Consider the following 24298-nt stretch of genomic DNA (forward strand, 5'->3'; position numbering starts at 1 on the left):
TCAACTTGGGATGCGGCGGCGCTGAGCGGTTACGACGCTATTGCCGACGCAAAGTTGCACACAGGATCAAGCGCGACGAAAATCACTACATGTGGCCGGGTCGAGTCGCTGCAGAAAATTGCAGAGTCAGCGAGCGTCCTCGTCGAACCGAGCCGCTTCGAGGCGATCGTGCGCACCTAGTACGTCGCCTTGAACGAGGGAACGCTCTGCGTCCAGCGTTGCTCGGCCTCCTCGAGCAGGTTACGGGCGTGTCGGCGATAGCACATCATACCTTCGAGGAGAGTGAAGGCCTCGGTAAAAGGTCCGCTCGTCCTGCTCGAGCCGACGCGAGCCAAGCGCAGGACATGGAGCAGAGCGCCGGTGACCACTTTGTACGGGTCGCAGTCGTCTGTCTTGCAGTTGCCGTTACACCGCCAGCCCGTGCAGGCGATGGTCGACGCAGCGCTCCCGAGGACGTCGCACAGCACGGCACTTCTCCGAGCTCTGAAGTTGATCTGGCGGGGCGGGGACAAGAATCAGAGAGGCTATGTGCGCGTCGAACGATATCGACGTGCCACGCACCAGACGACGCTGCCATTCCTGCGAGGGGCCCGAGTCGTACAATGCGTCTCGCACGCTGTCGACCGCCCGAGAGCTGTCCTTTCTAGGAGCTCGTCGTTCCCGCAGTATGTCGCGAGCGCGTAGCTGTGTAGCTCGAGAGTGTCCTTGGCCTCGAGCTCCCTGCGATATGAGCGGCAAGCGTCAGTCGCGATGGCCGACGAGCGCGGGGAAAAGAGGCTCGAGCGCGCTCACCAGACGCGCCGCTCGATGTACTGCTTGACGACGGGGCTGTCGTACTTGTCGCCAGCTCGTGCGAGGGCCTCCCACGTCTTTGTGTCGAGCTCGCCGACAGCTTTGCCCTCAAACACGGCGAGCAACGCCGCGACGACCTTCTCGGACTCGGCGAGGACGACGCAGCCTTCCTCACCGCCGGCCTCGGCCGCCTTGTCGCGCCTCTCGAGCTGCGGTAGCTCGAACATGTCGGCGAAGACTTTTGAGCCCGCAGCGAGAACGAGTCGCGACGCCTCGAGGCGGACGGGAGGGTCGTCGGAGGTGACGAGGATGAGGGTGGCGGACATGCTCGGCGGAGGTGGCGTTGCGAGTGCGGTAGCAGCTGAGCGAGAAGCGAGAGCAGAGAGGTGTGGACGAAGCGGTCTGAGCTGGACGAGCGAAGCCTCTTGGAGCGGGAAAGCCAGCGAGGAAAGCGGAAGCACGGCGCAGGCAGCCGCTCTCGGACCTCGGGATCCTCGGTACGTCGGTCGCCGCTTCGAGGAGGTCCACCGTAGAGATCGACGTTGCTCGTGGACCGACGAGGCCATGGCTCGGACTCGAGAGCGCTCGAGCCGCCAGAGGGCGACCTTCCCAAACGCACTCTCTCGCTCCTCGCTCGCTCTCCTGCACTCGCTCGGTCGACAGAAGGCTGAAATATCACTGCATCGGGTCCGACAGTTGACCGAGAAAGTCTGCACGGTCGAGGGATAGATCAGACGAGGTAGACAAGGTGCGTCGAGAGACCGTGCACGGACCACCGGATCTGCGAGAACTGCGGCGCCTCGGTCTTCCACTCTCGCTCAGCTAGAGCGCAATGGTGGGCAAAGTCGAGCCGTGAGCAACCGAGCTGACCACTGGCGCAAAATGTTGCAGCAAGCGCCAGATTTGGCGTCGACGGGTCGAGGTTTATCAGGACGACGCCGAGCATGGCCGGCGCAGCGTCTGAAAGCACGCTGCAGGCTGCGCTGCGCGTGCAGTGTTCCTTAGTCCTGTGCACGTGTATCGCCTTCTTCAGGCCTGCAGCTATGCGCCAGGCTGCGGCGATGCGCCAAGCCTCGAAGTCGTTCTGCACAGGGTCGAGGCGGTCAGGAGCGTATCGCGAGGTGTGAAACCCAGCGACCGAGCGAGACGTTCGTAGAGTACCTACCAGGCGGTCGCCCCACTCTTTGTCCGCGCCGAGTGTGCTGCGGTCCGCAACCCGGATCGCTCGCAGGGTTGAGCGGTCGAGCAGGGCCTTGTTGCCGGTCGTGGTCGCGAGCGTGAACGCGTGCAGGGGCTCTTCGTCCTTCGACTCGAGCTTCCTGCAAAGCAGAGGGTCAGGCGTGGCTTGAGCGCGACGTCGCTCGCATCTCGAAGTGCCTCCCTGACGAGGAAAGAGCGAGTCGAGCGCACCATCCTCGAGCGTCGACAGCCTGCTGCACGACGAACGAGTCGTACTTGTCGCCGAGTCGAGCGAGGACCTCCCACTGTGGCGACGACAGCTTGGGCGCCTGTCCCTCGAGCAGCCGGAGGAAGGGCTCGAGCGCCTCCTGCGCCTCGGCGACGACGACGGGCTCGCTCGCCTTGCCGCCGGCAGGGACCGACAGCATGTCGGCGAACACCTTCGAGTTGGCGGCGAGGGCGGTGCGCGAGGCGGTGAGCGAGACGGGCGGGTCGTCCGAGGTGAGGAGGGTGAGCGAGTCGGACATGGCGAGAGGTGGGCGACGAGGTGGGAGGGTGAGAGGGAAAGGCCCAGCAGGGCCCTGAGGAGGCAGAGCGTGAGGGCGTTGCTGGCGAAAGGCGAGGAGGAAAGAAGCTCGTCCTGATCCGGGAGGTCGAGCACGCTCAGAAGGGCCGTGCGGGATCTCGCGTGCCGCAACGGGAGCAGCGACCGAGAGCGTCGACGCCGAGCGAGCGACCGAGAGAAGAGAGAGAAAGAGACGACGCTCTCTGAGCCGGGCAGAGCGGGAAGCGGTGGGTCGGCCTCTCGAGGACAGCCCGCCGCCGATGACGCTCGAGGAGAAGGTTCATGCGGGGACTGCGTTGCACTCATGCCTTCGACTGCTGCGCCTTCAACGCCGCATGCACGGCGTGTTCCTGTGGGCGACGAGGAGAGAGAGAAGAAGAGTCAGGACAGGGCGCTCGACGGTCGAGCCGCGGGTGAGGGGAACGAGCGGGACGCACCTTGGCGATCAAGTGGCAGCTCTTCTCGATAAGGCCCATGAGCTTGTGCACGTCGCTGCTCCACTCGTTGAGGACCTCGTCGCCGCGCTTGGGCTTGACGAACGAGACGATGCCGGCCGGGCGGTCGATCTTGGCGTAGACCGTCTTGGACGTGACGAGCTTCGACAGGAACTGCTCCGTCTCGGCGACAGAGAGCGACAGGAAGGTGGCGAGGCGGGAGAGGGTGATGCGGGTGTAGTAGCCGGCGACGACGCGGATGTTCTGGGAGAGGACGAGGGTCAGTTCGCGACGACGATGACGACGGCGCGAGGTAGGGAGAGAAAGAGAAAGGCAGGGACGCACGTGCTCGACGATCCGGTCGTGCAGCACCTTCCACCTCGTCTCGCCCTTGGCGTGCTTGTCGTCCTCCTCAACATCGCCCGTGACGCCCGCCGTCCCCGCCGGCCCAAACACCTTTGTCCGCCTCAAGCCCTCGCCGTACAGGTCCTGGATGTTGGGCCACCTCCTCAGTTCCGGGTCGATGAAGCACTTGACGAGGTCGCTGTGGGTAGAAGGCGGTCGTGAGCAGCCGACCTCGAGGAGGACGAGGCTCGAGGAGGGGAACGCGAGGACGCACTAGGACTCCTTCATCTCCTTGAGCCGGTCGTCCTTGTACACGCGGTTCAACAGGTCGCTCTGCTCGTTGTCGTACGGCGCCAGGACGAGGAAGTAGACGACGTTGCGCAGGACGGCCGACGCCGACTCGGCGTTCTCGGCGATCGACGACGTCTCGTAGACGGCGCGGTAGTGCTTGGCGACGTCGAGGTACTTGTCGGTCCACAGGCCGTACAGGATCATGAGGGCGTAGTAGCGCAGCTTGAGGTCCTGCGAGAGAGCGAGAGAGAGAGGTCAGGACGACTTTCGACGACGAGGAAGGGGCGAGAGGAGGAAAGTTCATGGCGCACCTCGTGCTCCTTGTCGGCAAGCCACTTGAGGTTGATGCGCTTCGACACGATCGCCATCTTCTCCCAGTCGTCCTGCGCCTTGAGGAGCCGCATCTGCTCGAGGATAAAGTCGACCTTCTCGCGCCGCTCCATCGACCCGAACGTCTCGACCTGGAGCTCCTGCATCAACTCTGACGCCGCGTTGACGTCGCCGGCCGCCTCCTTCAACTTGGACAGTGTCCGGGTCACGCGCGCTCGAGGAACCTCGAGGTAGATCTGCGCAGGCGGGGAAGAGGTGAGCGACCGGTCGATGGGAAGACATCGCGCTCGCGCCTGAGCAGCTCGGGCAGGGGATACAGGAGAGGGCATGTGGACGCACCTTGCCCTCGGTGATGTCCCTCAGCGTCTCGATGAGGCGCAGCTGGTCGTCTCCCTCGAGCTGGTCGACGTATTCCATCGCGCCGTCCACCATCTTCTGGACGGCCTGGCGGAGCTGGCCATGCTTCTTCGACAGGAGCTGGAGGTGCGCGTTGAGCTGGGCATAGTCGCGCGCGTGGTACAGGATCGAGTTGACGGCGAGGAGGAGCCGAGAGGTGGAGGCGAGGTCGGACGCCTGCGAGAATGGACCGACGGGCAGAGGTCAGCTCGGCTCGCAGGAGGGGTACACGCAAGGCGGCGGGACGCACGTTGCGGGCCTGCTTCTCGAGGACGAGGAGCTTGTCGAGCGCCTCCTGCTGCTTGCCGTCCTGCGCGAGACGAACGAGGAACGCTCTGGTCAGTGCGCCGGCTCAGGACAGGCATCAGAGGAGCTTGGACGCACCTTGGCGAGCTGCTCGGCTGCTGGGATGGCCTGTGGAGAGAGCGAGGACGAGGTCCGGGTGAGCTGACGACGATGAAGGACCACAGCCGCGACAACGGGAGGGCAGGGGCGCACCTCGTCGACTTGTGGAGACAGGTCTGCCTCCTGCTTGCGTGCGAGTCCTTCAGCGGTCGACATGGTGCTGGGTGTGGTCGAGGACGAGCAGCCGGGGCGACGACTTGGTGACGCGGCTCACACTGCCTCTCCTCAAGCTCTCTCGACAGCCGTGATTGCGCACAGAGACAGCGGTAGTATTGACAGGGGACGCTAGACGAAGGAAGTGGGACTGTACAGCCGAAGCGACGCGAGACCAAGCGGACGTCCTCCTCCTCGAGTTCCCTCCCTGGACCGTCCTCACTCGACGGACTCGACCTTGACCTTGACGCTGCAGGCGAGACGATCGAGAGAGTCAGGTAGGGAAGGCATGGTTAGAGAAGGAGAGCACGCACTTGAGCTCGTCGAGGCCGAGAGCTAGCTCTTCCTCCAAATCCGAGTCCTCGACCGTCTCGTCTTCCTCGCGCTTGAGCCCTCCCGAGCCATCGCCGACGACCTCGGGCTTGACGTCCTTGACCTTGACCTCGACCTCGGGCTGGCGCAAGTCGAAGCGGACCTTCTTGACGCTCGACGGCGGCTTGACGTCGTCGTCGTCCTCCGAACGAGCGCGCTTCTTGCCGTCGACGACCGGCGCCCGCTCGACCGAACCGACGTCGACGAATGACGAGGCGCCGAGGTTGCTCGAGCCGGGCTGCGGGTGCTCGACGTGGTCGTGCGGGTCGTCGTCGTCGCTGATCGCGCCGAGGGCGTCGTCGACGAGGCGGTCGAGGTCGAGGTTGAGGCGCTCGAGCTCGTCTTGCCACAGGAAGAAGTTGCAGCCGGTCTTCCTGCGGCACTTGAAGAACATCCTGCTCGGTGGGGAGGAGGGGCAGGGAGGCAAGGTCAGCTCGGCGGCGAGGCGAAAGTGAGTCGAGTGCAAGGGACGGACCTGCCCTGGTTGCAGTTCTTGTTGGTCGCCGTCTTCAAGAGAATGGCCCTGCGAGGCTTGCGCTTGCGTCCTTCCTCGCAGTGGCAGTAGACCCCTGTGAGTTGAGGTCAGAGTCAGCTTGCGGCGAGGAAGAGGGGGCTGGAGGAGAGAGAGGGGACGTACAGTCGACGTCGTCTTGCGCAGATGTACTCGTGCGGCCACTGCTCATCGAGCGAGCAGCCTGGCGGCCCTGTTGCGACGTGCGCGGCATGGTCGAGAGTGGGCGACGTGGAGGGCGGGGGAAGAGGTGCGAGAGGTGCGAGGTGGATGGGCGGGCGGCTGGGGCGGCGAGAGGAGCGTTGGCTCTACGCAGAACTCGCTCCTCCTGCGCAGGCAGTCGCAGGATGCGAGGCGAGTGGGCGAGAGCGAGGTGAAGAGAAGGAGGACGACGAGGCGAGGCGGGCGACGAGCCGGCCTTGCCAGCGCTCGCGCGACGGACGACTGGCAACCAGGGTGCACTGCAGCGAGGGCGCGCTGGCGAGTGCTCTCCGCGGGCAGCAGAGAGCTAGCTGGCCGCGCTGGAGCAGCACCGCCGAGCCGCGGCTGACGGCGAGGGGACTGAGCGCGACGGGCCGAACGAGCTTGTGCAGGTCCAGCGCTCGTGCGTGTGCAGGCCAGTAGAGCAGCCGACAGCGCTCTATCCGCGACGAGCGACAGAGAGACGAGGCCAAGCTGGACGAGCGCTCCTCCCAACTTCGCAGCTCTCTCTCCTCCGCTCCACCTCGAACGCACCTCTCGCCTTCACCGACTCGCACCCATGGACAACCTCATGAAGTTCGGCCAGCAGGCGAGTCCCCCTCTAGCTCTCTCTGTCCCCCTCCCCTCGCCCCCACCTCGATGACGACGCACCCGCTCACGCCTCCCTCTCGCCCGTCGACAGGCCTACAAGCAGTACCAGGACTCGCAGGACAACCAGGGCAACAGCAACAACCAGCAGCAGCAGCAGCAGCAGTACGGTGACGACTCGAACTCGCCTTACCCTCAGGCCGGCCAGCAGCAGCAGCACGACTTTACCGGCGGCCGCCAGCATGCCGGCCAGGGCGACGGCGCCTTTGGCATCCAGGGCGGCTCGCAATTCAACTCGCACGACAACCGCCCTCCTCAGCAGAGCAGCGGTGCGTCCCCCTCTCCTCGCTCCGCACCCTCCCCCCACACGCACTCGAGCACCCTCGCTGACCTGCCGTACACACAGGCGGCTTCCTCAGCGCCCTCAACCAGGACCAAACGGTGCAGCAGGCGTCCAACCAGTCGAACGAGGACCAGGGTCTCTTTGCCTCGGCCCGTGCGTCCTCGTCCGCCCCTCTCGCTCTCGTTCGCGCGGTCGCAGCTCACCTCTTGCCCCACCAGTCTCGTTCCTCAACGGCCGTGACAACGACGACGACGTCGACGAGGAGCACGTCCAGAAGGCGCACCAGGAGGCGTACTCGTCGGGCCAGAGCAACATGAGCGCCAACTCGATGGGCGCGGCGGCCGCCATGCAGGCGCTCAAGAGCTTCACCTCGGGCTCGGGCGGCCAGCAGCAGCAGAGCAGTGGCGGCGGCATGCAGAGCAACCTCATCGCGATGGGTGCGTCCTCGGCGTCTCTCTCTCTCTCCCCCCATGTCGGTGTGCTCGACGCGAGGGTTCGGCTACTGACCGAGTCGCTCGCGCGCAGCCATGAGCGAGGCGACCAAGCTCTTCAACCAGAACGGCGGCGCGTCCAACGGCAACAAGCAGGACGTCGTCAACTCGGCTGCTCAGGTGCGTCCTCGTGCACCGCCTCCTCCTCTCCACGCCCGCTCTCGTGCGGCAAGGCTGACTCGCCGGCCGTCCTCCCCCTGTCCCACCCGCAGACCATGATGAAGCTCATGATCAAGGTACGCCGTGACTGTGTCTGTGTGTCTCGTCCTCGCGAGGCAGCGCCCTGACCCTCCTCGTCGCCGACTCGCAGAACAAGGTCAGCGGCATGACCGGCGGCGGCTCTGAGGGCGGCATGGGCTCGCTCTTCTGTGCGTCGGCGGTCCCACTCTCCGTCTCTCTCTCTCGGGCGTGTCCCACTGACCGAGGTGCCTTCCTTCCGCGCAGCGATGGCGCAGAAGTTCATGTGAGGGCGCCCGCAGCTTTTCAGAGCCCCGTCGTCGCCTGCCCGACCTTGATTGTCAATACCAGAGCCGTTGAGTGTCCCCCTTCTCCCTCGAGCAAGCGAGAGGCGTGACGAGGAGCGAGGTGGCAGGGTTCAACGTTCAAGGCTCGCGAGAGCGCCGCAGCAGCGACCCTTCTCTCGAGCAGTGCCTCTTGGACCGCACGCGACGTTGCAGATCCTCGACCCTGTCCCGCGCTCGAGATCCCGCTCAGCAGGCTGTGGAACGCCGCAGCTTGACCTTGCGCCCGCTCGTACCGGCCGTGTCTCGACACCGCCCCGGGTCGATGATGCGCACCCGAGCACTTTGCCCGGCTGCGCCAGGTTCGGCCTTGCCTCGCCTGCCGTCAAAAGCTTGGGCTGAGCCGCTGAGATCGCGCGTGGCTCTCGCGATTGGACAGGCACGGCACGGCACTGCACGCGCTGCGGGGCGAGGATGCGGTCAGTGCGCGCAGATCTCTACGTCGCGCTCGAGGGCTTTCACCGTGAAAGGCTGCCTGCCTCGTCGTGGGATCTTGCTGCGGCTGTGCAACTCGAGGGCCACTGCTCGGCCGTTGCGTCCTCTCTTTTCTCTTCGTACAGCACCCGCCGCGTTCGCCCCACCGTCCGCCAGCCCTCGACTCGGCGCTTCGACCCCTCCTCGCCCCCCACATCTCGCCGGCACTCTCCCGCACCGACTGTCCAGCTCTCGCTCGACATGCCTCACCGCCCACACCGCCCCCACCGCCCGCAAATCGCTCGCCGCCGGCATGGCGACCCCCCCGAGGGGACGAACCGCATCTGGCACGGCACCCGGTTCAACATCATCGACGCCTCGAAGGGGCCCAAGCACCTCGCCGCCAAGAACCACTTCGTCGCCATGGTCGGCGAGTACGTCGGCACCTGCCTGTTCATGATCTTTGCGCTCGGCGGCACCAAGTGCGTTCGGATCCCTCCTTCGTCGCGTCCCTCCTCTTCTCGCACCGTTCCCTGACCCTGTTGCCCCTTTGACAGCGTCGCCAACGTTCCTGACACGAGCATCACCGGCGACACGCAGGCCGGGCAGGACGGCACCGCTGCGTCGACGCCCAACACCTCGAACCGTGCGTCGGCCGTTCCCTCACCTTCTCCTGCCCAACTCGACTGACGCCTCGCCTCGCTCACACAGTCCTCTACATCGCCCTCTCGTTCGGCTTCTCCCTCGCCGTCTGCGCCTGGATCTTTTTCCGGTGCGATCGAGCCCGCCTCCTCCCCCTCAGCCAGGTCCAGTCGCTCACGGACTGCCTCCCTCGCTACAGCGTCTCGGGCGGCCTCTTCAACCCTGCCGTGTCCCTCGGCATGTTCCTCGTCGGCGTCCTGACGCCGCTGCGCGCCGTCCTCCTCACGATCTCGCAAATCCTCGGCGGCATCACCGGCTCGGCCATCATCCAGGCGCTTCTCCCCGGCACGCTCAACGTGCGCACGACGCTGATACCTGGCATGTCGGTGCGCCCAACTCCTCCTTCCTCTCGGTGGCTCGACTCGACTGGACGCCCAAGTCCCTGACCCTCCCTCCTCGTCGTCGACTCGCAGGTTGTGCGAGGGCTCTTCCTCGAGATGTTCCTGACGGCCATGCTCATGATCACCATCCTCCTCCTCGCCGCCGAGAAGACCAAGGTGCGTCCCTGCCCGCTCTTTGAGGATGCGCAAGTCGCGAACGACGACTGACCCGCTCGAGCCCCTCCTCCTCTTCTTCTTCAGGCCACCTTCCTCGCCCCGATCGGCATCGGCCTAGCGCTCTTCATCGCCGAGCTCCTTGGCGGTACCTTCACTGTCTCTCTCGCCATCTCTCGACCACCAAACCCTGACGTTGCCGTTGCTCGCAGTCTACTACACGGGCGGCTCGCTCAACCCGGCTCGGTCGTTCGGCCCGTCGGTCGTCCTGCACGACTTTGACACGTATCACTGGATCTACTGGCTCGTACGTCGTCCCTCCCTCTCTCCTCACATGCCCGGAGCGAGACACTGACGATTTCGCTTCGCTCGCAGGGTCCTGCCATGGGCGCGACGCTCGCCGCCGGCTTCTACAAGTTCATCAAGTGCGTCGTCTCTTCCTCTCTCCTCCCTCTGTCCTTCTCGACGGTGAGCTCACCACCGGACGTGCCCGCAGGTGGCTCGAGTTTGAGACGGTCCTCGGCCCCGAGGACGCCGAGAACCAGCCAGCATCGCAGCGCAAGCAGCAGCAGCTTGACCAAGCCGGCGGGCTCGGCGCCCCCTCGACGACCATGATGGGCGACAGCCCGACCGGCGCAGCTGTCGGCGGCGGCGCGGACAACGCGCTCGAGAAGGTCCCGACGCGGGAGAGCAACAGCGGCGGCATCCTCGCCGGCATGATGAAGGCGCAGGGTCCTGGTCTCGGCGACCTGCTCACAGACGGCGACGCGACGGCCGTCTATGCCCTGCCCGAGCCGACGGTCGGCGAGTACACGCACCGCCTCGACCGCATCGAGCAGCTCCTCGAGTCGCTCGTCGGTCGTCCCGCCGAGCGCGTCTCGTCGACCGAGACGGTCGTCGGCAGCAGCTCGGACGTCATCGCCACCGACTCGGCGATGGACGAGCACCGCTGGAAGAAGGAGAGCGACCGCTCGGCCGTCTGAGCGCACGATCCCCTTCTCACTCGCCGCTCCCTTCCTTCCCCCTCAATTCTCGCCTATCCTTCTTGTCGTATACTTTGTCGTTTGTGCATACCTTGCTCTCGCCATGTTCGCAAGCCGCACGACCGTCGAGAGCCGGCGAGAGCGTGAGCCAGAGCAGAGCTTCACTCTCTGGCGGTCGCTCGCCTCCCTCTTGCGCAGGTGCTTGGTACTCGCGCTTCCGCAGGTCTGGGCTCTGTTCGATACATGCATGCGTCCTGAGCAGGGACAATTGCGGCGACAGCTCTCGGTGCAGTAGAGCCGAGCGAGCGAGCGCGACTGGCCCTCTTGCTCTCTCTCGCTCTCGCTCGCTGGGTCGTTCTGCATGTCAGACCTGCGGGCAGCTTCTCTCACGTCGACGATCCTTGTAAATCGAACCGAGCTTGAGAAGCGGCTCGGCAGGTCGTCGCTCCAATGACGAGGAGGAGAGGAGCAGAGCGGCGAAAGCTCGCACGCCGACACGCCGCAGGTGCGTAGAGGGGCAGCGTAGAGTCACCCCTAGCGGTCCCAGACTCGGCTGCGGCAAGCAGAACGACCGCTCGCGCTCGGAGAGGAGCGGACGAGAGGCGGCGGCGCGGCGTCGCGGGCGCAGAGGAGGAAGCGGACGGCAGCGCTCCGAGCGAGCGGCTACCGCGGACGACAGCATCGAGGGAGGTCTATAGTGCATAGACAGCTGTGTCTGCATGGCTGCTCGAGGGAGGGGAGCGACTGAGAGCAGGTGGTCGAGGGGAAACTGATGAGAACGAGATGGCCGACCTCTCGCTCACACCACCGCCTGCTTGCTCGTGTGCACAGGCACACTGCCTCTCAGCATTCTGCTGCGCACACGAGCTCCCCGCCGCCCGTCCCACGCCGCCACTCGCCTTCACCCCTCGCCCTCTCACCGCGACTCGACCGACCCGTCAGCAGCCGTCGCCGACCGCACGACCGCCCGTCAGAAGACTGCCGCCGAGCACTGCCCCGTGGAACAGTCGCTCGGGCGCTGCGCATCAGCGTCCTGCCCGACGAGTCGGCCAGGTCCCCACTCCTTCGCCGGTCCGTCCTCATTCTTCACTCCTCGGCCCGGCTCTGCGCACCAGGAGCTGACTTGCCCCTTCACCGCAGCCACACGATCCCTTTCTGCGTCGCCCGACATTCGACGGCGGGGCACAACGTGCCACGAGCCCGCGTAGGCTGCTCGTTCGACCTCGAGCCGGCCCTGCGGACGACTCGGCAACCTCGAAAAAAGGACAGTCGGCTCGCACGCTTGCTCTGGAGACTTTCAGTCGCCTCTCGCGACCTGCCGACACACATCAGCCTCAGGCGACGGCCGCCTCGTGCACACCGGCCCTCCTTTGGTCCCTCGACTTGGCGGCTCGCCCTACTCGCGCACCTCGGCACGCTCTTTCGCCGTCGCCGACCGTTCGACCTCGACTCGACTCGCCTATATGCCCCTCGACATGCCGCCGAGCCGCCGTCCTGCCCTTCCGCCATGCGCCGGGTGGACGAGGACGAGCCGCGGCAAGGTCGTCCGGCATGCGCAGACGGGCTCGGCGCGTCTAGCTGCGGCCGGTCAAGGCTCGCGAGACGGACATGAACGTCGAGGACACTGTGCTCGAGGAACGAGGTCTCGGGTGCGACGACGGCGGCTTTATCGAGGGATCTGCTCGACGGGCGACGGTCAGGCGGCGCTTTGAGAAGTTGCGGCGGCGTTTCGGCGAGCTCTCGGTGACTGGAACGTGGTCTTTTCGCTGCATGCGGTGCGTCGTGCGTGCGAGAGCTCGACCGGGAGCGAGAGCGAGAGCGCGGTTCTTTCCGGCTGGCGATGCGACGAGGACGGCGAGCGAGAGCCGGACCTCGAGTGGTTGTTCTTCCTCCAGCTCGCCTTTGCCTTTCCTCCCTGCTGTACCTTTCCTCGCCATGCTCGCACGCTCTGTCAAGGTGCGCCCCTCTCTCTCGTTCAGCCTGCGAGCACGCGCGCGGTCACTGATCCTGGACCTCCTCGGGGAATCTCGAGCGTCGCAGGCTGCGGTCGCCCTCCCGACTCGGTCGTTTGCCAACCGGACCTTTACCTCGTACTCGGCCATCCTCGTGCGTCCCTGTCCTCTCTCGAGCCAGTCCCGGGGCGAGGGAGCCGGGCCGCGAGGTGGACTCGCTGCCCTCTCGCCGGCCGGCGGCTCCTCCCCCTCTCCCTCGACATCCTCGCGTCGAAGCTGACTGCGGCCACCTTGCACCTCCTCCCACTTCCTCTCGTACCTCGCCCACACCCGCACGCCCATGTCGCTCCGCCCCACGTTCCACCCCGGGCAGGACAAGTTCCGCGTCGAGGCCGACACCTTTGGCGACCTCCAGGTCCCCTCCGACAAGTACTATGGCGCCCAGACTCAGCGGTGAGCTCCTCTGTTCCTCCTCTCGCACCGTGGGCGAGCGCGCGCGCCGCAGCCGGACCCTCCCGGCTTCGCTCTCGAGGTGCCAGCATCCGGGACGGACGGCTCCCCCCTCCTCCTCGAGCGGCCGTGTGGGGAACAACCTCGCGCACCCTCTCGCAGGTCGCTCACTCTGCCTCTCGTCCCTGCCACAGCTCGCTCCAGAACTTCGACATCGGCGGGCCCTCGGAGCGCATGCCGCCCCCGCTCATCAAGGCCTTCGCCGTCCTCAAGCGCGCCGCCGCCGAGGTCAACATGACGTACGGCCTCGACTCCAAGGTCGGCGAGGCCATCAAGCAGGCTGCTGACGAGGTGCGCTCCCTCTGTTCCCCTCCTCGTCGCTGGGCCGGGAGAAAGAGCCTCGACTGACACACTTCACCCCCTCCGCCGTGCAGGTCATCTCGGGCAAGGTCGGCCAGGAGCACTTCCCGCTCGTCGTCTTCCAGACTGGCTCGGGCACCCAGACCAACATGAACGTCAACGAGGTGCGCCCCTATCCTCCCCCTCGCGCTCCTCGATCGAGCGCACGACCTGACCCTCGCCCCCTCGCCTCCTCGCGCAGGTCATCTCGAACCGCGCCATCGAGATTCTCGGCGGCGAGCTCGGCTCGAAGAAGCCCGTGCACCCGAACGACCACGTCAACATGTCGCAGTCGTCGAACGACACGTTCCCGACGGCCATGCACGTCTCGGCCGTCGTCGAGATCTCGAACTCGCTCATCCCGGCGCTCGAGGAGCTCAAGGGCGCGCTGTACGCCAAGCAGCAGGAGTTTGAGAAGATCATCAAGATCGGCCGCACCCACCTCCAGGACGCGACGCCGCTCACGCTCGGTCAGGAGTTCTCGGGCTACGTCCAGCAGCTCGATAACTCGGTCGCGCGCATCAAGGACGTCCTCCCGCGCCTGTCCAAGCTCGCCCAGGGCGGCACGGCTGTCGGCACCGGCCTCAACACGCGCAAGGGCTTTGACGTCGCCGTCGCGGCCAAGATTGCCGAGATCACGGGCCTGCCGTTCGAGACGGCGCCCAACAAGTTCGAGGCGCTCGCCGCGCACGACGCCGTCGTCGAGGCGTCGGGCGCGCTCAACACGGTCGCGTGCAGCCTCAACAAGATCGCCAACGACATCCGGTACCTCGGGTCGGGCCCGCGCTGCGGCCTCGGCGAGCTGTCGCTCCCGGAGAACGAGCCTGGCTCGTCCATCATGCCGGGCAAGGTCAACCCGACCCAGTGCGAGGCGCTCACCATGGTCGCCGCCCAGGTCATCGGCAACAACATGGCCATCTCGATGGCGGGCGCGCAGGGCCAGTTCGAGGTGCGCCCCGTCTCTCTCTCACTCTCTCTCTCTCCCTCTCGCGGCGGCACGGACCTGACTCTCGCTCTCCCGTTCCACCCGCCTCGCAGCTCAACGTCTTCAAGCCGGTCATGATCAAGAACCTGCTCCAGTCGATCCGCCTGCTCGCCGACGGCTCGCGGTCGTTCACCAAGAACTGCGTCGTCGGCATCGTCGCCAACGAGGACCGCATCTCGAAGCTCCTCAACGAGTCGCTCATGCTCGTCACGTGCCTCAACTCGCGCATCGGGTACGACAACGCGGCCAAGTGCGCCAAGAAGGCGCACAAGGAGGGCACGACGCTCAAGGAGGCGACGCTCGCCCTCGGCCTCCTCGAGTCGGACGAGTTCGACCGCCTCGTGCGCCCGGAGCTCATGCTCGGCCCCTCGGACAAGTAGACGCTCCCGCCGTCCTCTAGACTCTCTTCTGCCACCTCCCTCCCCACCCGCGTCTCGTATTCTCTCTCCCCTCGCAGTGCCACAAGGAAAAGCAGTTGGACCTCTCTCTCTCGCGCCTCGTCTCTTGAGCTCGCCTGCGCCCTCGTCGTTCGAGAGCGGTCGTGCAGAGAGTTGAGCGCGTTTGGCGAGCGAGCGGTTCGAGGAGAGGCGGCGTCGCACTGTCGCTCGGCGGTCGGCGGGCGTGAGCAGGTCAAGGACGCGCTCGTCGAGGGTGTGAACGAGTCGCACGACCCGTGGGTGACCCGGCTGGCCCCCCGCAGAGCAAGCTTGCGGCTCTCCCACTCTTTTGGGCGACGGTCGCCTCGCTCGCGACTCTCCCTCCCCACCGTCCCTCTCGTTCGCTCGCTCTCGCTCTTGGTGCCGTGGTCTGCCTGGTGCGTGCCGTCGATCACCTCTCTCTACCGCGCCGAGCTGACTGCTGCCCCGCCCCATGCGCGCAAACAGGTTCGCCAACCCCATCTGCCTCGCCTCCCCCGACGCCGACCTCGTCCCTTCCCCGATGGAGGCCCCTCGCTTCGCCTTCGTGACGCTGTGCACCAGCGACGCGTACCTCCCCGGTGCCCTCGTCACGCTCCACTCGGTCCTCGATGTCGAGCCGGCGAGCCCGCTCGAGCGCGAGTGGACCACGGTCGCCCTCACGACCCCGGCCACGGTCGCCCACTCGACCGTGCAGGCCCTCACAAAGGCGTTCGACGTCGTCATTGGCGTCGAGAGCATCGTCACCCAGAGCTGGGAAGAGCTCAAGCTCCTCGGTGCGTCCCTCGTCGCTCTGTCTCTCTCAACCCTCCCCCCTCCCCCTCCCCCCTTGGCTCGCCTGCCCCAGACCCCGGCCGCTCCCCCGCGGCTCATCTTCCCGCCCATCTCGATCGATTGCTTCGTCCTCACCTCGCTCGACACGCTGGTCGTGTCGAGCACGCCCGTCCTCGAGCAGCAACAGAGCACTGACTTTCGTCCTTCCTCCCCTCGTCGCAGGCCGTCGCGACCTCGCAGCCACCCTCACCAAGCTGCACCTGTTCCGCCTCACCCAGTTCGACAAGGTCATCTTCCTCGACGCCGACACGCTCGTCGTCCGCCCCATCTCGCACCTGTTCCACCTCCCGCACCAGTTCGCCGCCGCGCCCGACCAGGGATGGCCCGACGCGTTCAACTCGGGCGTCCTCGTCGCGACCCCGGCCCTCGACACGTTCGACGCCCTCATGGACATGATGCGCTCGCGCGGCACGTGGGACGGCGGCGACCAGGGCCTCCTCAACGACTTCTTCCCCGACTGGCACCGGCTCAGCTTCACGTTCAACGTGACGCCGTCCGCCTACTACACGTCCGTCCTCTCTCTCTCTCGTTCTGCCCCTCCCTCGCATCCTGACCTTCTCGTCCACCTGCAGCTACGCGCCGGCGTACAAGCGCCACGGCCAAGACGTCTCGGTCCTTCATTTCATCGGCGCCGACAAGCCGTGGTACCGCGGCTCGCGCAAGACGTACGACCCCGAGGCGGCGAGCAAGGACTACTACGGGCTCGTCGGGCAATGGTTCGACGTGTTCGAGCGCCACTACGGCACCGTGTCGACGTGGGACGTCGCCGGCCGCGTCGTCGTCCCGCCCAAGAGCTTCTTGCGCAAGGACTTCTCGAGCCTGCCCCTCCTCCCGGCCTACTCGAAGCCGTCGCTCTCGTCGCCTCGCGACGAGCGCTCGTCCGCCGCCTCGTCGTCGGCGTCGACCCCGACCATCTCGGTCAAGGCGCCCTCGCCGTCCCGGCCTGTCGCCATCTCGGGCTCGACGCGCCAGCCCTCGCCGCCGCACCTCACGTGGGACCCGGCGCGCTCGTCGCCGCCGCGTGACGGCCCGCTCCAGATGCGCGACGCGATCCCGACGACGGCCAACATGTGGGACGACGGCGTCCCTCGCTCGCAGCAGCGCGCCCGCTTCGAGCCGCCGTCGGCCTATCCGCCGCCGCCGAGCGAGACGCACGACTGGTACAAGGACGTCATGCGCTCCAAGCCCGACCCGTCCCTCATCCGCCCCGTCTTCCCCTGGGAGCAACCCGCGCCGACCTCGTCCTCGTCGTCGTCGTCGGCCCCGGTCGCGCCTCCTGCGCCGACGCGCACCTTCTCGGACGAGCCTCCCGCGACCGGCGCGCCCTCGCTCCGGTTCGCCGGCGGCAGCAACTTCAGCAACGCCTGGGACACGGTCCCCGGCATCACGCGCTACGCGCAGCAGCTCGCCAAGCGCCATGTGCGCCGGCCGAGCGGCGGGCGCAGCACGAGCTCGGGCGCGCCGACGGCGAGCGCCGGCGGGTCGAGCGCGAGCACGCGCGGGCACGCGTCGGCCGAGGGCAGCTCGACGCCGCACGGCTCGAGGCCGGCCCACAGGAGGAGCAGGAGCGCGAGCACCGTGACGGCGCCTCGTGCGGGCGAGGCGGGTCACGCCCAGGGGCAGGCGGCGGTCGGCGTCGAGGGCGGCAGGAGCGCCGGCGCGCTGTACACCAAGGACGGCGACGCGAGCTCGCGCGACGGCGACGACGAGGACGAGGACGACGCCGAGGTGTCGACCTCGTCGGCGGCGACCGGTGGCGACGCCGAGGACAACGACGCCGAGGTCGACAGCGACGAGGACATCGAGGGCATCGACCGCATCACGATCAAGTTCCGCCAGGCGCTCCAGGCCGGCGAGCTCGACCCGACCAACCTGCAGCGCGGCAAGAAGAGCGGGTCGCCGAGCTCGAACGAGGGCGGCAACGACGGCGCCGACACGCCGTCGTTCTACGCCCTGCCGCCCAAGAGCCCTCGCGACGCGCCCATGGTGCCCTCGTCGCCGCAGAAGACGCGCCGCGACTCGCGCTACGTCCCGACGTCGCCTCGTCAGCCTCGTTCGCCGCAGGCCGGCCTCGCGAGCAACCCGCTCCCCTTCCTCGGCGCCCCCGTCGCCTCATCGTCGTCGGCGGCGTCGTCGGCCGCCGCCACGGCCGCCGAGCTCGCCAACCGGCCCGCGCTCCGCCTCCAGCTCCCGACTACGCCTGGCGGCTCGGCGCTCTCGCCCCGTCTCGCGGCGCAGGCGCTGCGCAACTCAACCGCCGCGCGCCTGACGGCGACCGGGTCCGGCAGCGGCGACGGCCCGCCGGTCGTGCGCGCGACGAGGGTCTTCAGCCCCGAGACCGACACGGGCGTCGTCAAGCAGCAGGGCCTCGCCGCGCTGCAGCGGTTTGTCGAGAACATGGAGAGCATGCAGCAGCAGCAGCACCAGGGCCACTACCAGGGCTGAGCGCCACCGTCGTCGTCGGCGTCGTCGTCGGCGCCACCAAAAGGTCTTCCTCATCCCTCCTCCCTCTCTCTCTCCTTTCGTGTTTCGTCCCTCCTCTTTCACCCCTAGTCACCCCCTTCTCGCGCATTCGCTTTCAGTCGTCTCTCTGTCTCCTTCGTCGTGCCCCTTCTCCGCCATACAGGTCTCGTCTCTCGATACAGCTCTCTCCCTCTCTAGGCCCCCTCTCCCTCTCTCTCTCTCTCTCTCTCTGTCACTCGCACGCTCGGCAGCTCTAGCACTTGCATGCAACTCGTACTTCTCGGTCTACTCGCACTCCTCGTCTGTCGCAGAGAGCCTGAACCACACGGAGAGAGAGAGAGAGTGGGCGGCGACGAGGTGCGGCGGGATGGCGGCTGGGCCTGAGGATCGTGTCGAGAGCTGCTGCGCCGAGCTTGATGGACGATGAAGCGGTCCTTGACGGCATCTCGAGGCGAGATGGGGCCGTGCGGCGGAAGAAGACCTGCTGGCGCCGCGCCTCGACCGGCGCGCCGCGAACGGTCTGCGCAAGTTGCGCAAAAGGTCGGGATGAGGAAAGTCGCAAAGACGTCAGGCGTGGCGGAAGATCTGGGCGCGAGAAAGAGTGTGAGTCCGCTGGGGAGCGAAAGAGGAGGGAAAAGGAGAGTGAGAGAAAGAGACGCACCTTGAGCCCCCACCAGTTGACGATGACGAAGCACACGGTAACGGGCACGAGGAGCACAACGAGGTACTTGTAGTGCGTGTCGTGCACGAGCGCGTCGAGAACCTGCACAGAGTTGGCTGTTAGTCCAAGAATGCGCAGGAGAGGAGAGGAGGAGAGGGAGGGAGCGCACCGTGATCCCGGTCGGGCCGCACAGAGGACCGACGAGCATGCTCCACAGGCCGAGAGCGAAACACGACGCCGACGCGACCACGAGCGCGACCCCGCAACGCAGCATGGCCGCTCCGTCGTCGTCGTCCGCCGCGACTGATGAACTCTGAGCCTCGCGCTCCTGGCCCTTGCCGCTGTACGACAGCCCTCCAGACTGCTTCATACCCTCCCTGGTCCTCCTGCGCGAGACCCTGTTGTCCACCGAGGCCGTGTCGAGCTCGTCGGGTTGAGGAGAGTCGGAGGCGGGGTCGACGACGAGGTTGGGAGTCGAGGCGGGCGCAGGCGGACGCGCAGCTGCAGAGCGAGTTCGAGCGACCATTCGGCTCAATCTCGAGCGGACCTTCTCGCTGCGAGGCTCAGATGCGCGAGCGCCAGAGCGAGGCTCAGATGCGCGAGCAACTCGCTGCAGCTCTCGATCTCTCGACGGGCTCCTTCTTCGAGCGCGAGAGAGACTGGCATAATAGTGGCACGACAAGGTACGAGAGGGGCTGCTACGGACGGAGAGGGAGAGCGGAACATTGCGACGAGAGAGGACGAGAGATTAGGGAGGGGTATCGGGCGAACTGGCTCAGGCGTCGCGACCGCCACTGTGAACAGGAGATACGCATCCTCAGTACCATGTCCGAGAGAAGGAGAGAGAGGAAGAGGGAAGACGGACCGCTTCGAGACCTTGTGGAAGATGCGGAACAGGGAAATGACGAGGACGACGATGTAGAAGACGACGCTGCACGTGATGAACGTGACCTGGGCGATCTGCTGGGCGCATATCGAGTCGGCGAGCGACCCTTCGACGTTGGCCGTGCCCGTCGCGGCCGGCGCGTCGTTGTAGCGGGCGTAGGGCGTGTACGCCGTGCACTGGAGCGACGACGTGAACAGGTCGTCGAACGCGAGCGACAGGATGGCCGAGTACAGGCAGATGAAGATGAGCTCGACGAGGGTAAAGATCATCTTGGTCTTGACCTCCCACAGCCCGATCGGCAGGCCAAAGTACTCGATCTGCGAGGAGATGGACGAGTTAGTCGCTGCCTCTCGCTCGAAAGGAGGCAGAGAGATGCACGCACGTAGAGCGTGACGAAGATGTGGACGATGGCGAAAGGTGCGACGACGATGGCGAACAGGGTCGAGGTCCCGATGACGCCGCGTACGTTGGCCTGCACCTCCTGGACGCGAATGTGCGCCGCGAGGCCGAGCGTGCAGCAGATGAGGACGAGGTTGATGGTGCGGATGAAGAGGGGCGAGAACGGGTTCTGCAGGATAAAGTCCTCGAATCGCGACCGCTTGGACTGCTGCGCGGCCGCGTTCTGCGACAGGTCGAACGGGTCCTGGTAGTTCTGCGCCTGGCCCTCGCGGCGGAACGGCGTCCAAGGTGTCGACCAGCCGGGTGTCTGCGAGTGGAGGAACAAAGGAGGGTCAGTGAGAGTCGCACGACGAGGAGAGAGAGAGAAACAGAGAGAGGGAGCGCACCGTCGTCTGGTTGATCGAGAAGACGTTGGGCGGTGCGAGCTTGAGCGACATGTTCTGCCGCATCTTGCGGTGGTACTCCTGCTTCTCGACGTCGCGGTTCGGCTCGGGGCGACTGCTCCGCCGGCTGAGCCTGCTCAACCGCGACCGGATCGACCTCAGGCTCTGCCCGTCGTCGTCGCCCGCCGCGCCGCCTGCCCCACCGTCCCGGTCGTAGTCGCGCATCTTGCCCTTCTCGTTCGAGTCGGTGCGGCGAGTGTAGCCGTGCACGCGATCGAGGTACTTGCCCGTGAGCGTGAACGTCCACCACCCTTTGTCGGCCGCGGCCGAGGCCGACGAGTTGCCCTGGCGGTGCAGGGCCGAGGCCGAGTGGGCCTGCGGTGGGGGCGCGATGCCGCCCATGTCGATGGCCTCGTGGGCCGGCGAGGAAGGGCGAGACGAGGACGAGGAAGGGCGCTGGATGAGCGGGGTCGAGGGGGAGCCGCCATCGCTCGGTCTGGCGGTCGAGGGCGGCGACGAGTCGGACGGCTCGCGGATGAGGGGCACTGAGGGCGAGTTGGAGTTGCTCGGGCGGGTCGAGGCCGGGTTGGAGCGGGTGCCATCGCTGCGGTTCACTGACGACAGGCGACGGGCGACACCAGAAGGGCGAGAGGGGACCGGCGGGTCGTTGTCGTCGTCCGAGAGCTCATCGGGTGGCAGGTTGCGGGCCCATGCTGCACGAAGGGGCGGGCGAGTCAGCTCGCGAGGCCCGAGGGATCGACCTGATGAGAGGAGGAGGAGCGGGGGACTTACACGGCGTGGTGACGACTATGCGCTGGCCGGTCGGGTAAATGTAACGCGAGGCAGAGTCTGACGAGCTCATGCCGAGCTGCCGCACGCTCAGCAAGGGGGCGAGGGCGACGTCGAGCAGCAGCGACCGACGAAGCTGGGCAGCTCAGAGGCGCCTCGGCCAACACAGCGTCTCTCGCATCGTCTCGCTCGGCTTGCAGTGCAGCGCAGACAGGGCAACATCGAGCGCATCACGAGTGCACAGCCGCAGCGAGAAAAAAGTAGAGAGCAAGGACGCAACCTCTCGCTCCTCCTCCTCGAACACGCAGACCTCGTCGACGTCGGCGACAGCGACAAGACTGCGTCGAAAACATCTTCGAGGAGGCAAAGAAAGTCATGCTCGAGCCCACCGCCGTCGCCCCTCGGTCCAACTTGGCCACCGCTCGTCCCCCTCCTCCTCGCTCTCGCTCACCCGTTCAGCCCGTCGCCCATCGTGATGAGCGTGTCGAACAGGTTCAGCGCCGGGTTGACGCCGCTCCCAAAGTCGTCGCCGAGCCCGCCCGTCGGTCCCGCCGCCGCACCGCCGCTGCCCCACAGGCTCTGGAAGAGCAAGTCCTGCTCGACGCCGACGGCGAGGCTCGTCGAGACCGGGTCCCACGCCCAGGCGTCGGTCGCGCCGCCGTCGCCGGGACCACCGCCGCCGCCACCGGGGATGTCGCCGAGCTTGAAGCCGCCAAAGTCGGCCGTCGGCTCGCCGATCGACGACGAGAGCCACGGCGGCGGAGGAAGGGCGTGCGCGCCGGGAGGGTACGGCGCGCCGGTGGCGGGCGACGCGTGGTACGGCGCCGACGATGCAGGGTAGTGACCGTGACCGTTGGGCCCGTGCGAGGCAGCGGCGGCGGCCCCAGGCGGTGCCGGGCTGTACAGGCCCGCGCTCGCGCCTGCGGGAGGGAGCGGGTGAAAGCCCGTGTGCGGCGTGTTGTTGGTCGACGGCGGCATCGACGGGCCGGCTGACGGCGTCGGGGCGAGTGACGGGTCGGGCTGTGCGGCCGAGGAGGAAGTGGACGCAGGGTGGGCGGCAGGGTAGGCGTCGGGGTGGGGCGACTGGGCGGGCGTCGCGGCGGGCTCGCCATTCTCGCCCTTGACGTGCTCGCCGGCGCGTACGCCGAAGCGCGACAGGAGCGTCGGCTTGCACTGCGCCTGGAGCCGGCGCAGGAGGGCCGCAAAGCCGCGGGCGATGTGCTGGCGGTCGACGGCGTTGGCGTGCAGGACCGAGATCGTCTGGTCGAGGAGGTCGAGCACCTTGGACTGGCCGTGCTCGACGACGCCGACGGCGAGCGCCTTGAAGAGGAACGTGGCGGCGAACAGGATGCGCTGGAAGATGCGCGACGGGGCGAGGCGCAGGTACCCTTTTGGCGCGAGGTAGTAGACCGTGCGGTCGAGGATCGACTGGGCCGCGGCGAGCGCGTCGAGGACCCACTGCCCTTCTTGCAGGTTGAGGAGCGACGGCGAGACGAACCACAGGTCTTGCGCCTGCGTCGAGAGGGGACGAGGGTCAGTACGAGCTCGACGACAGGCTCGAGCGCACGAGGAGAGTGAGAGAAAGGGAGGGACGCACCTTGACGGCACGACGAAGACGTTCCTGGAGAGCGCGCAAGGCGATGGCGTTGCCGTAGAGCCGCAGGTAGTCGAACTCGATCTTGAGAAACGTCGACTCGATGCTGCCTTGCTCTGCGACGACGTGGCGAAGGACGAGAAGAGTCAGTGCGTGGACGTCACGCAGGCCGCACCGTCCACCTCGCTGTCGGCGAGGAGGCAGGAAGGAGAGAGACGTCGCGACGCACGAAGGACCCTGCGCGACTTGAGGAGCATCATCTGCAACTCGTGGTCGAGCGACCGGATGAAGCTCTCCCAGTGGCCCGTGCGCAACATCGACCGCGTGATCTCCTTGTCCGGGTACAGGCGCTCCTGGATCGTGCCCATGAGCGCCGCGATGAGCCCTTGCGGGAGCGAGCGCTCGGCCCACACCTCGTTGGCGCCCTCGCGACGCACGCCCTGGCTCATGTGCGACGTGACCTGCTCCCACCATGATGACGACATGTCTGCGGTCGAGGGACGAGGTGCGGCGAGGCAAGTCAGGACGGCGAATGGCGAGGAGAGGGAGCGAAGGCGGGACGCACAGGCTTGGACGACCGTGTTGCGGCCGAGGCGGACCGAGACGTGTCGGTCGGCGTTGTAGCAGTCTGCGGGGCACGTCTCATGCGTCAGGAGCCCTGTGCGGGACCGTAAAGGGAAAGAGAGGGAGAGGAGGGGACGCACAGATCCACGTGCGCAGACAACGCTCCTCCTGCCAGGTGACGGGCCCTCGGACGCTGCCCGCCGCGAAAAAGTACGTGTTGTGGATGCCGAGTTCTTGGGCGAGTCGCACGGCGCACCCGATGAAGCTCCAGCTCATGCTGCGGGTCGAGGGCGAGACGAGGTCAGTCGGCCGATTTTGAGAAGGTCCCGACGAGGGAAAAGAGGCGACGCACCCGTCGTACTGCGCACTCGAGCGCAGCAGCGCCTCGGCGTCCTCGACGCTGTCGGTGCTCTCCTCGCCGTCGCCGCTGTCGGCCCCGTCCGCGCCGCCTCCCCACCCACGCTTCCTCTTGCCGAGCCGACTCGTCGTCCCCCTCCCGTGCGCGCTCCTGCCGTCCGTGATGGGCGGCCACTCGGTGAGGAGCAGGAGCGCCTCGACGCTCGAGATGTGGCGCAGCTCGCCCGAGCCGTCGAGGAGGCCGATGAGCTCGTCGCGGATGTAGTCGGCGACGCTCGAGTGGATGGCGCGGGCGCGAGGCGCGCTCGGGAGGGACGAGTAGCGCGCCGAGATGGTGATCATCGACGCGAGGAGGAGGGACTCGCGCGAGGTGAGGAGAGGGAGATGCGGGGCGGTGAAGATGCGCGGCGAGAGGATCGGGTACAGCGGCGCCATGTGCTGTTCGAAGCTGCGGACGCACGAGCTCGTCAGTGGCTCACTCAAGAGTAGAGAGAGAGAGAGAGAAGACAGTGGGACGCACAAGGAGAGGAGCGCCACGGCCTCGGCGACCGTCACCATGCCCTCCTTGACCGGGACCCACCTCTCCCACCCGGCCTCGACCGGTCGGTCGGAGCCCTCTCCTCCCTCGCCCTCGACCGCCTTCTCCTTCCCCTTGT

At 66.9% G+C, this 24298-nt stretch overlaps 10 protein-coding genes across 10 annotated transcripts; 4 read left to right on the forward strand and 6 right to left on the reverse strand.

Moving 5' to 3' along the window:
* Positions 1–13: 13 nt before the first annotated feature.
* On the reverse strand, positions 14–1118 carry RHOBADRAFT_51238 (uncharacterized protein; the record flags this gene model as incomplete). Its single annotated transcript, XM_018415733.1, has 4 exons — positions 14–108; positions 177–494; positions 562–720; positions 793–1118. Coding segments are annotated over 3 exons (486 nt in total). The 3' UTR covers positions 14–108; positions 177–493.
* A 715-nt stretch (positions 1119–1833) lies between these two features.
* Positions 1834–2498, reverse strand: RHOBADRAFT_41366 (uncharacterized protein; the record flags this gene model as incomplete). Its single annotated transcript, XM_018413869.1, has 3 exons — positions 1834–1845; positions 1958–2111; positions 2203–2498. The coding sequence occupies 3 exons, from the start codon at positions 2496–2498 to the stop codon at positions 1834–1836; spliced, it is 462 nt and encodes a 153-aa protein (XP_018273422.1).
* Positions 2499–2838: 340 nt separating this feature from the next.
* Positions 2839–4893, reverse strand: RHOBADRAFT_41367 (uncharacterized protein; the record flags this gene model as incomplete). The annotated part of the gene is made up of 9 exons (XM_018413870.1): positions 2839–2886; positions 2974–3234; positions 3316–3514; positions 3590–3837; positions 3918–4172; positions 4276–4509; positions 4583–4642; positions 4717–4746; positions 4831–4893. 9 exons carry the CDS (start codon positions 4891–4893, stop codon positions 2839–2841), a joined length of 1398 nt encoding a protein of 465 aa, XP_018273423.1.
* A 107-nt stretch (positions 4894–5000) lies between these two features.
* RHOBADRAFT_51240 (uncharacterized protein) lies at positions 5001–6011 on the reverse strand (the record flags this gene model as incomplete). Its single annotated transcript, XM_018415734.1, has 4 exons — positions 5001–5140; positions 5205–5657; positions 5738–5831; positions 5900–6011. Coding segments are annotated over 4 exons (797 nt in total), but the record flags the coding sequence as incomplete, so codon positions are not given.
* Positions 6012–6503: 492 nt separating this feature from the next.
* Positions 6504–7945, forward strand: RHOBADRAFT_65974 (uncharacterized protein). Its single transcript, XM_018418837.1, has 8 exons — positions 6504–6563; positions 6657–6891; positions 6969–7058; positions 7124–7342; positions 7431–7516; positions 7609–7632; positions 7707–7764; positions 7841–7945. The coding sequence occupies exons 1-8, from the start codon at positions 6534–6536 to the stop codon at positions 7861–7863; spliced, it is 765 nt and encodes a 254-aa protein (XP_018273425.1). The 5' UTR covers positions 6504–6533; the 3' UTR covers positions 7864–7945.
* Positions 7946–8748: 803 nt separating this feature from the next.
* Positions 8749–9953, forward strand: RHOBADRAFT_10063 (uncharacterized protein; the record flags this gene model as incomplete). Its single annotated transcript, XM_018411979.1, has 8 exons — positions 8749–8813; positions 8913–8977; positions 9043–9103; positions 9173–9359; positions 9447–9530; positions 9615–9675; positions 9740–9834; positions 9903–9953. Coding segments are annotated over 8 exons (669 nt in total), but the record flags the coding sequence as incomplete, so codon positions are not given.
* A 2465-nt stretch (positions 9954–12418) lies between these two features.
* On the forward strand, positions 12419–14782 carry RHOBADRAFT_64475 (fumarase). The gene is made up of 7 exons (XM_018418492.1): positions 12419–12466; positions 12551–12616; positions 12836–12915; positions 13107–13263; positions 13347–13436; positions 13514–14260; positions 14350–14782. The coding sequence occupies exons 1-7, from the start codon at positions 12446–12448 to the stop codon at positions 14674–14676; spliced, it is 1488 nt and encodes a 495-aa protein (XP_018273427.1). The 5' UTR covers positions 12419–12445; the 3' UTR covers positions 14677–14782.
* Positions 14783–15166: 384 nt separating this feature from the next.
* RHOBADRAFT_51242 (glycosyltransferase family 8 protein) lies at positions 15167–18297 on the forward strand (the record flags this gene model as incomplete). The annotated part of the gene is made up of 3 exons (XM_018415735.1): positions 15167–15488; positions 15709–16054; positions 16119–18297. 3 exons carry the CDS (start codon positions 15167–15169, stop codon positions 17989–17991), a joined length of 2541 nt encoding a protein of 846 aa, XP_018273428.1. The 3' UTR covers positions 17992–18297.
* On the reverse strand, positions 17945–19063 carry RHOBADRAFT_64476 (uncharacterized protein). The gene is made up of 3 exons (XM_018418493.1): positions 18840–19063; positions 18671–18772; positions 17945–18594 (listed from the first exon to the last, which is right to left on the reverse strand). The coding sequence occupies exons 1-3, from the start codon at positions 18942–18944 to the stop codon at positions 18577–18579; spliced, it is 225 nt and encodes a 74-aa protein (XP_018273429.1). The 5' UTR covers positions 18945–19063; the 3' UTR covers positions 17945–18576.
* A 255-nt stretch (positions 19064–19318) lies between these two features.
* On the reverse strand, positions 19319–20519 carry RHOBADRAFT_65976 (uncharacterized protein). Its single transcript, XM_018418838.1, has 4 exons — positions 20342–20519; positions 19939–20262; positions 19536–19873; positions 19319–19464 (listed from the first exon to the last, which is right to left on the reverse strand). Exons 1-4 carry the CDS (start codon positions 20402–20404, stop codon positions 19446–19448), a joined length of 744 nt encoding a protein of 247 aa, XP_018273430.1. The 5' UTR covers positions 20405–20519; the 3' UTR covers positions 19319–19445.
* Positions 20520–24298: the final 3779 nt, after the last annotated feature.

Source organism: Rhodotorula graminis (genome assembly GCF_001329695.1).
Source record: "Rhodotorula graminis WP1 unplaced genomic scaffold RHOBAscaffold_2, whole genome shotgun sequence".
Taxonomy (NCBI): Eukaryota; Fungi; Basidiomycota; class Microbotryomycetes; order Sporidiobolales; family Sporidiobolaceae; genus Rhodotorula; species Rhodotorula graminis.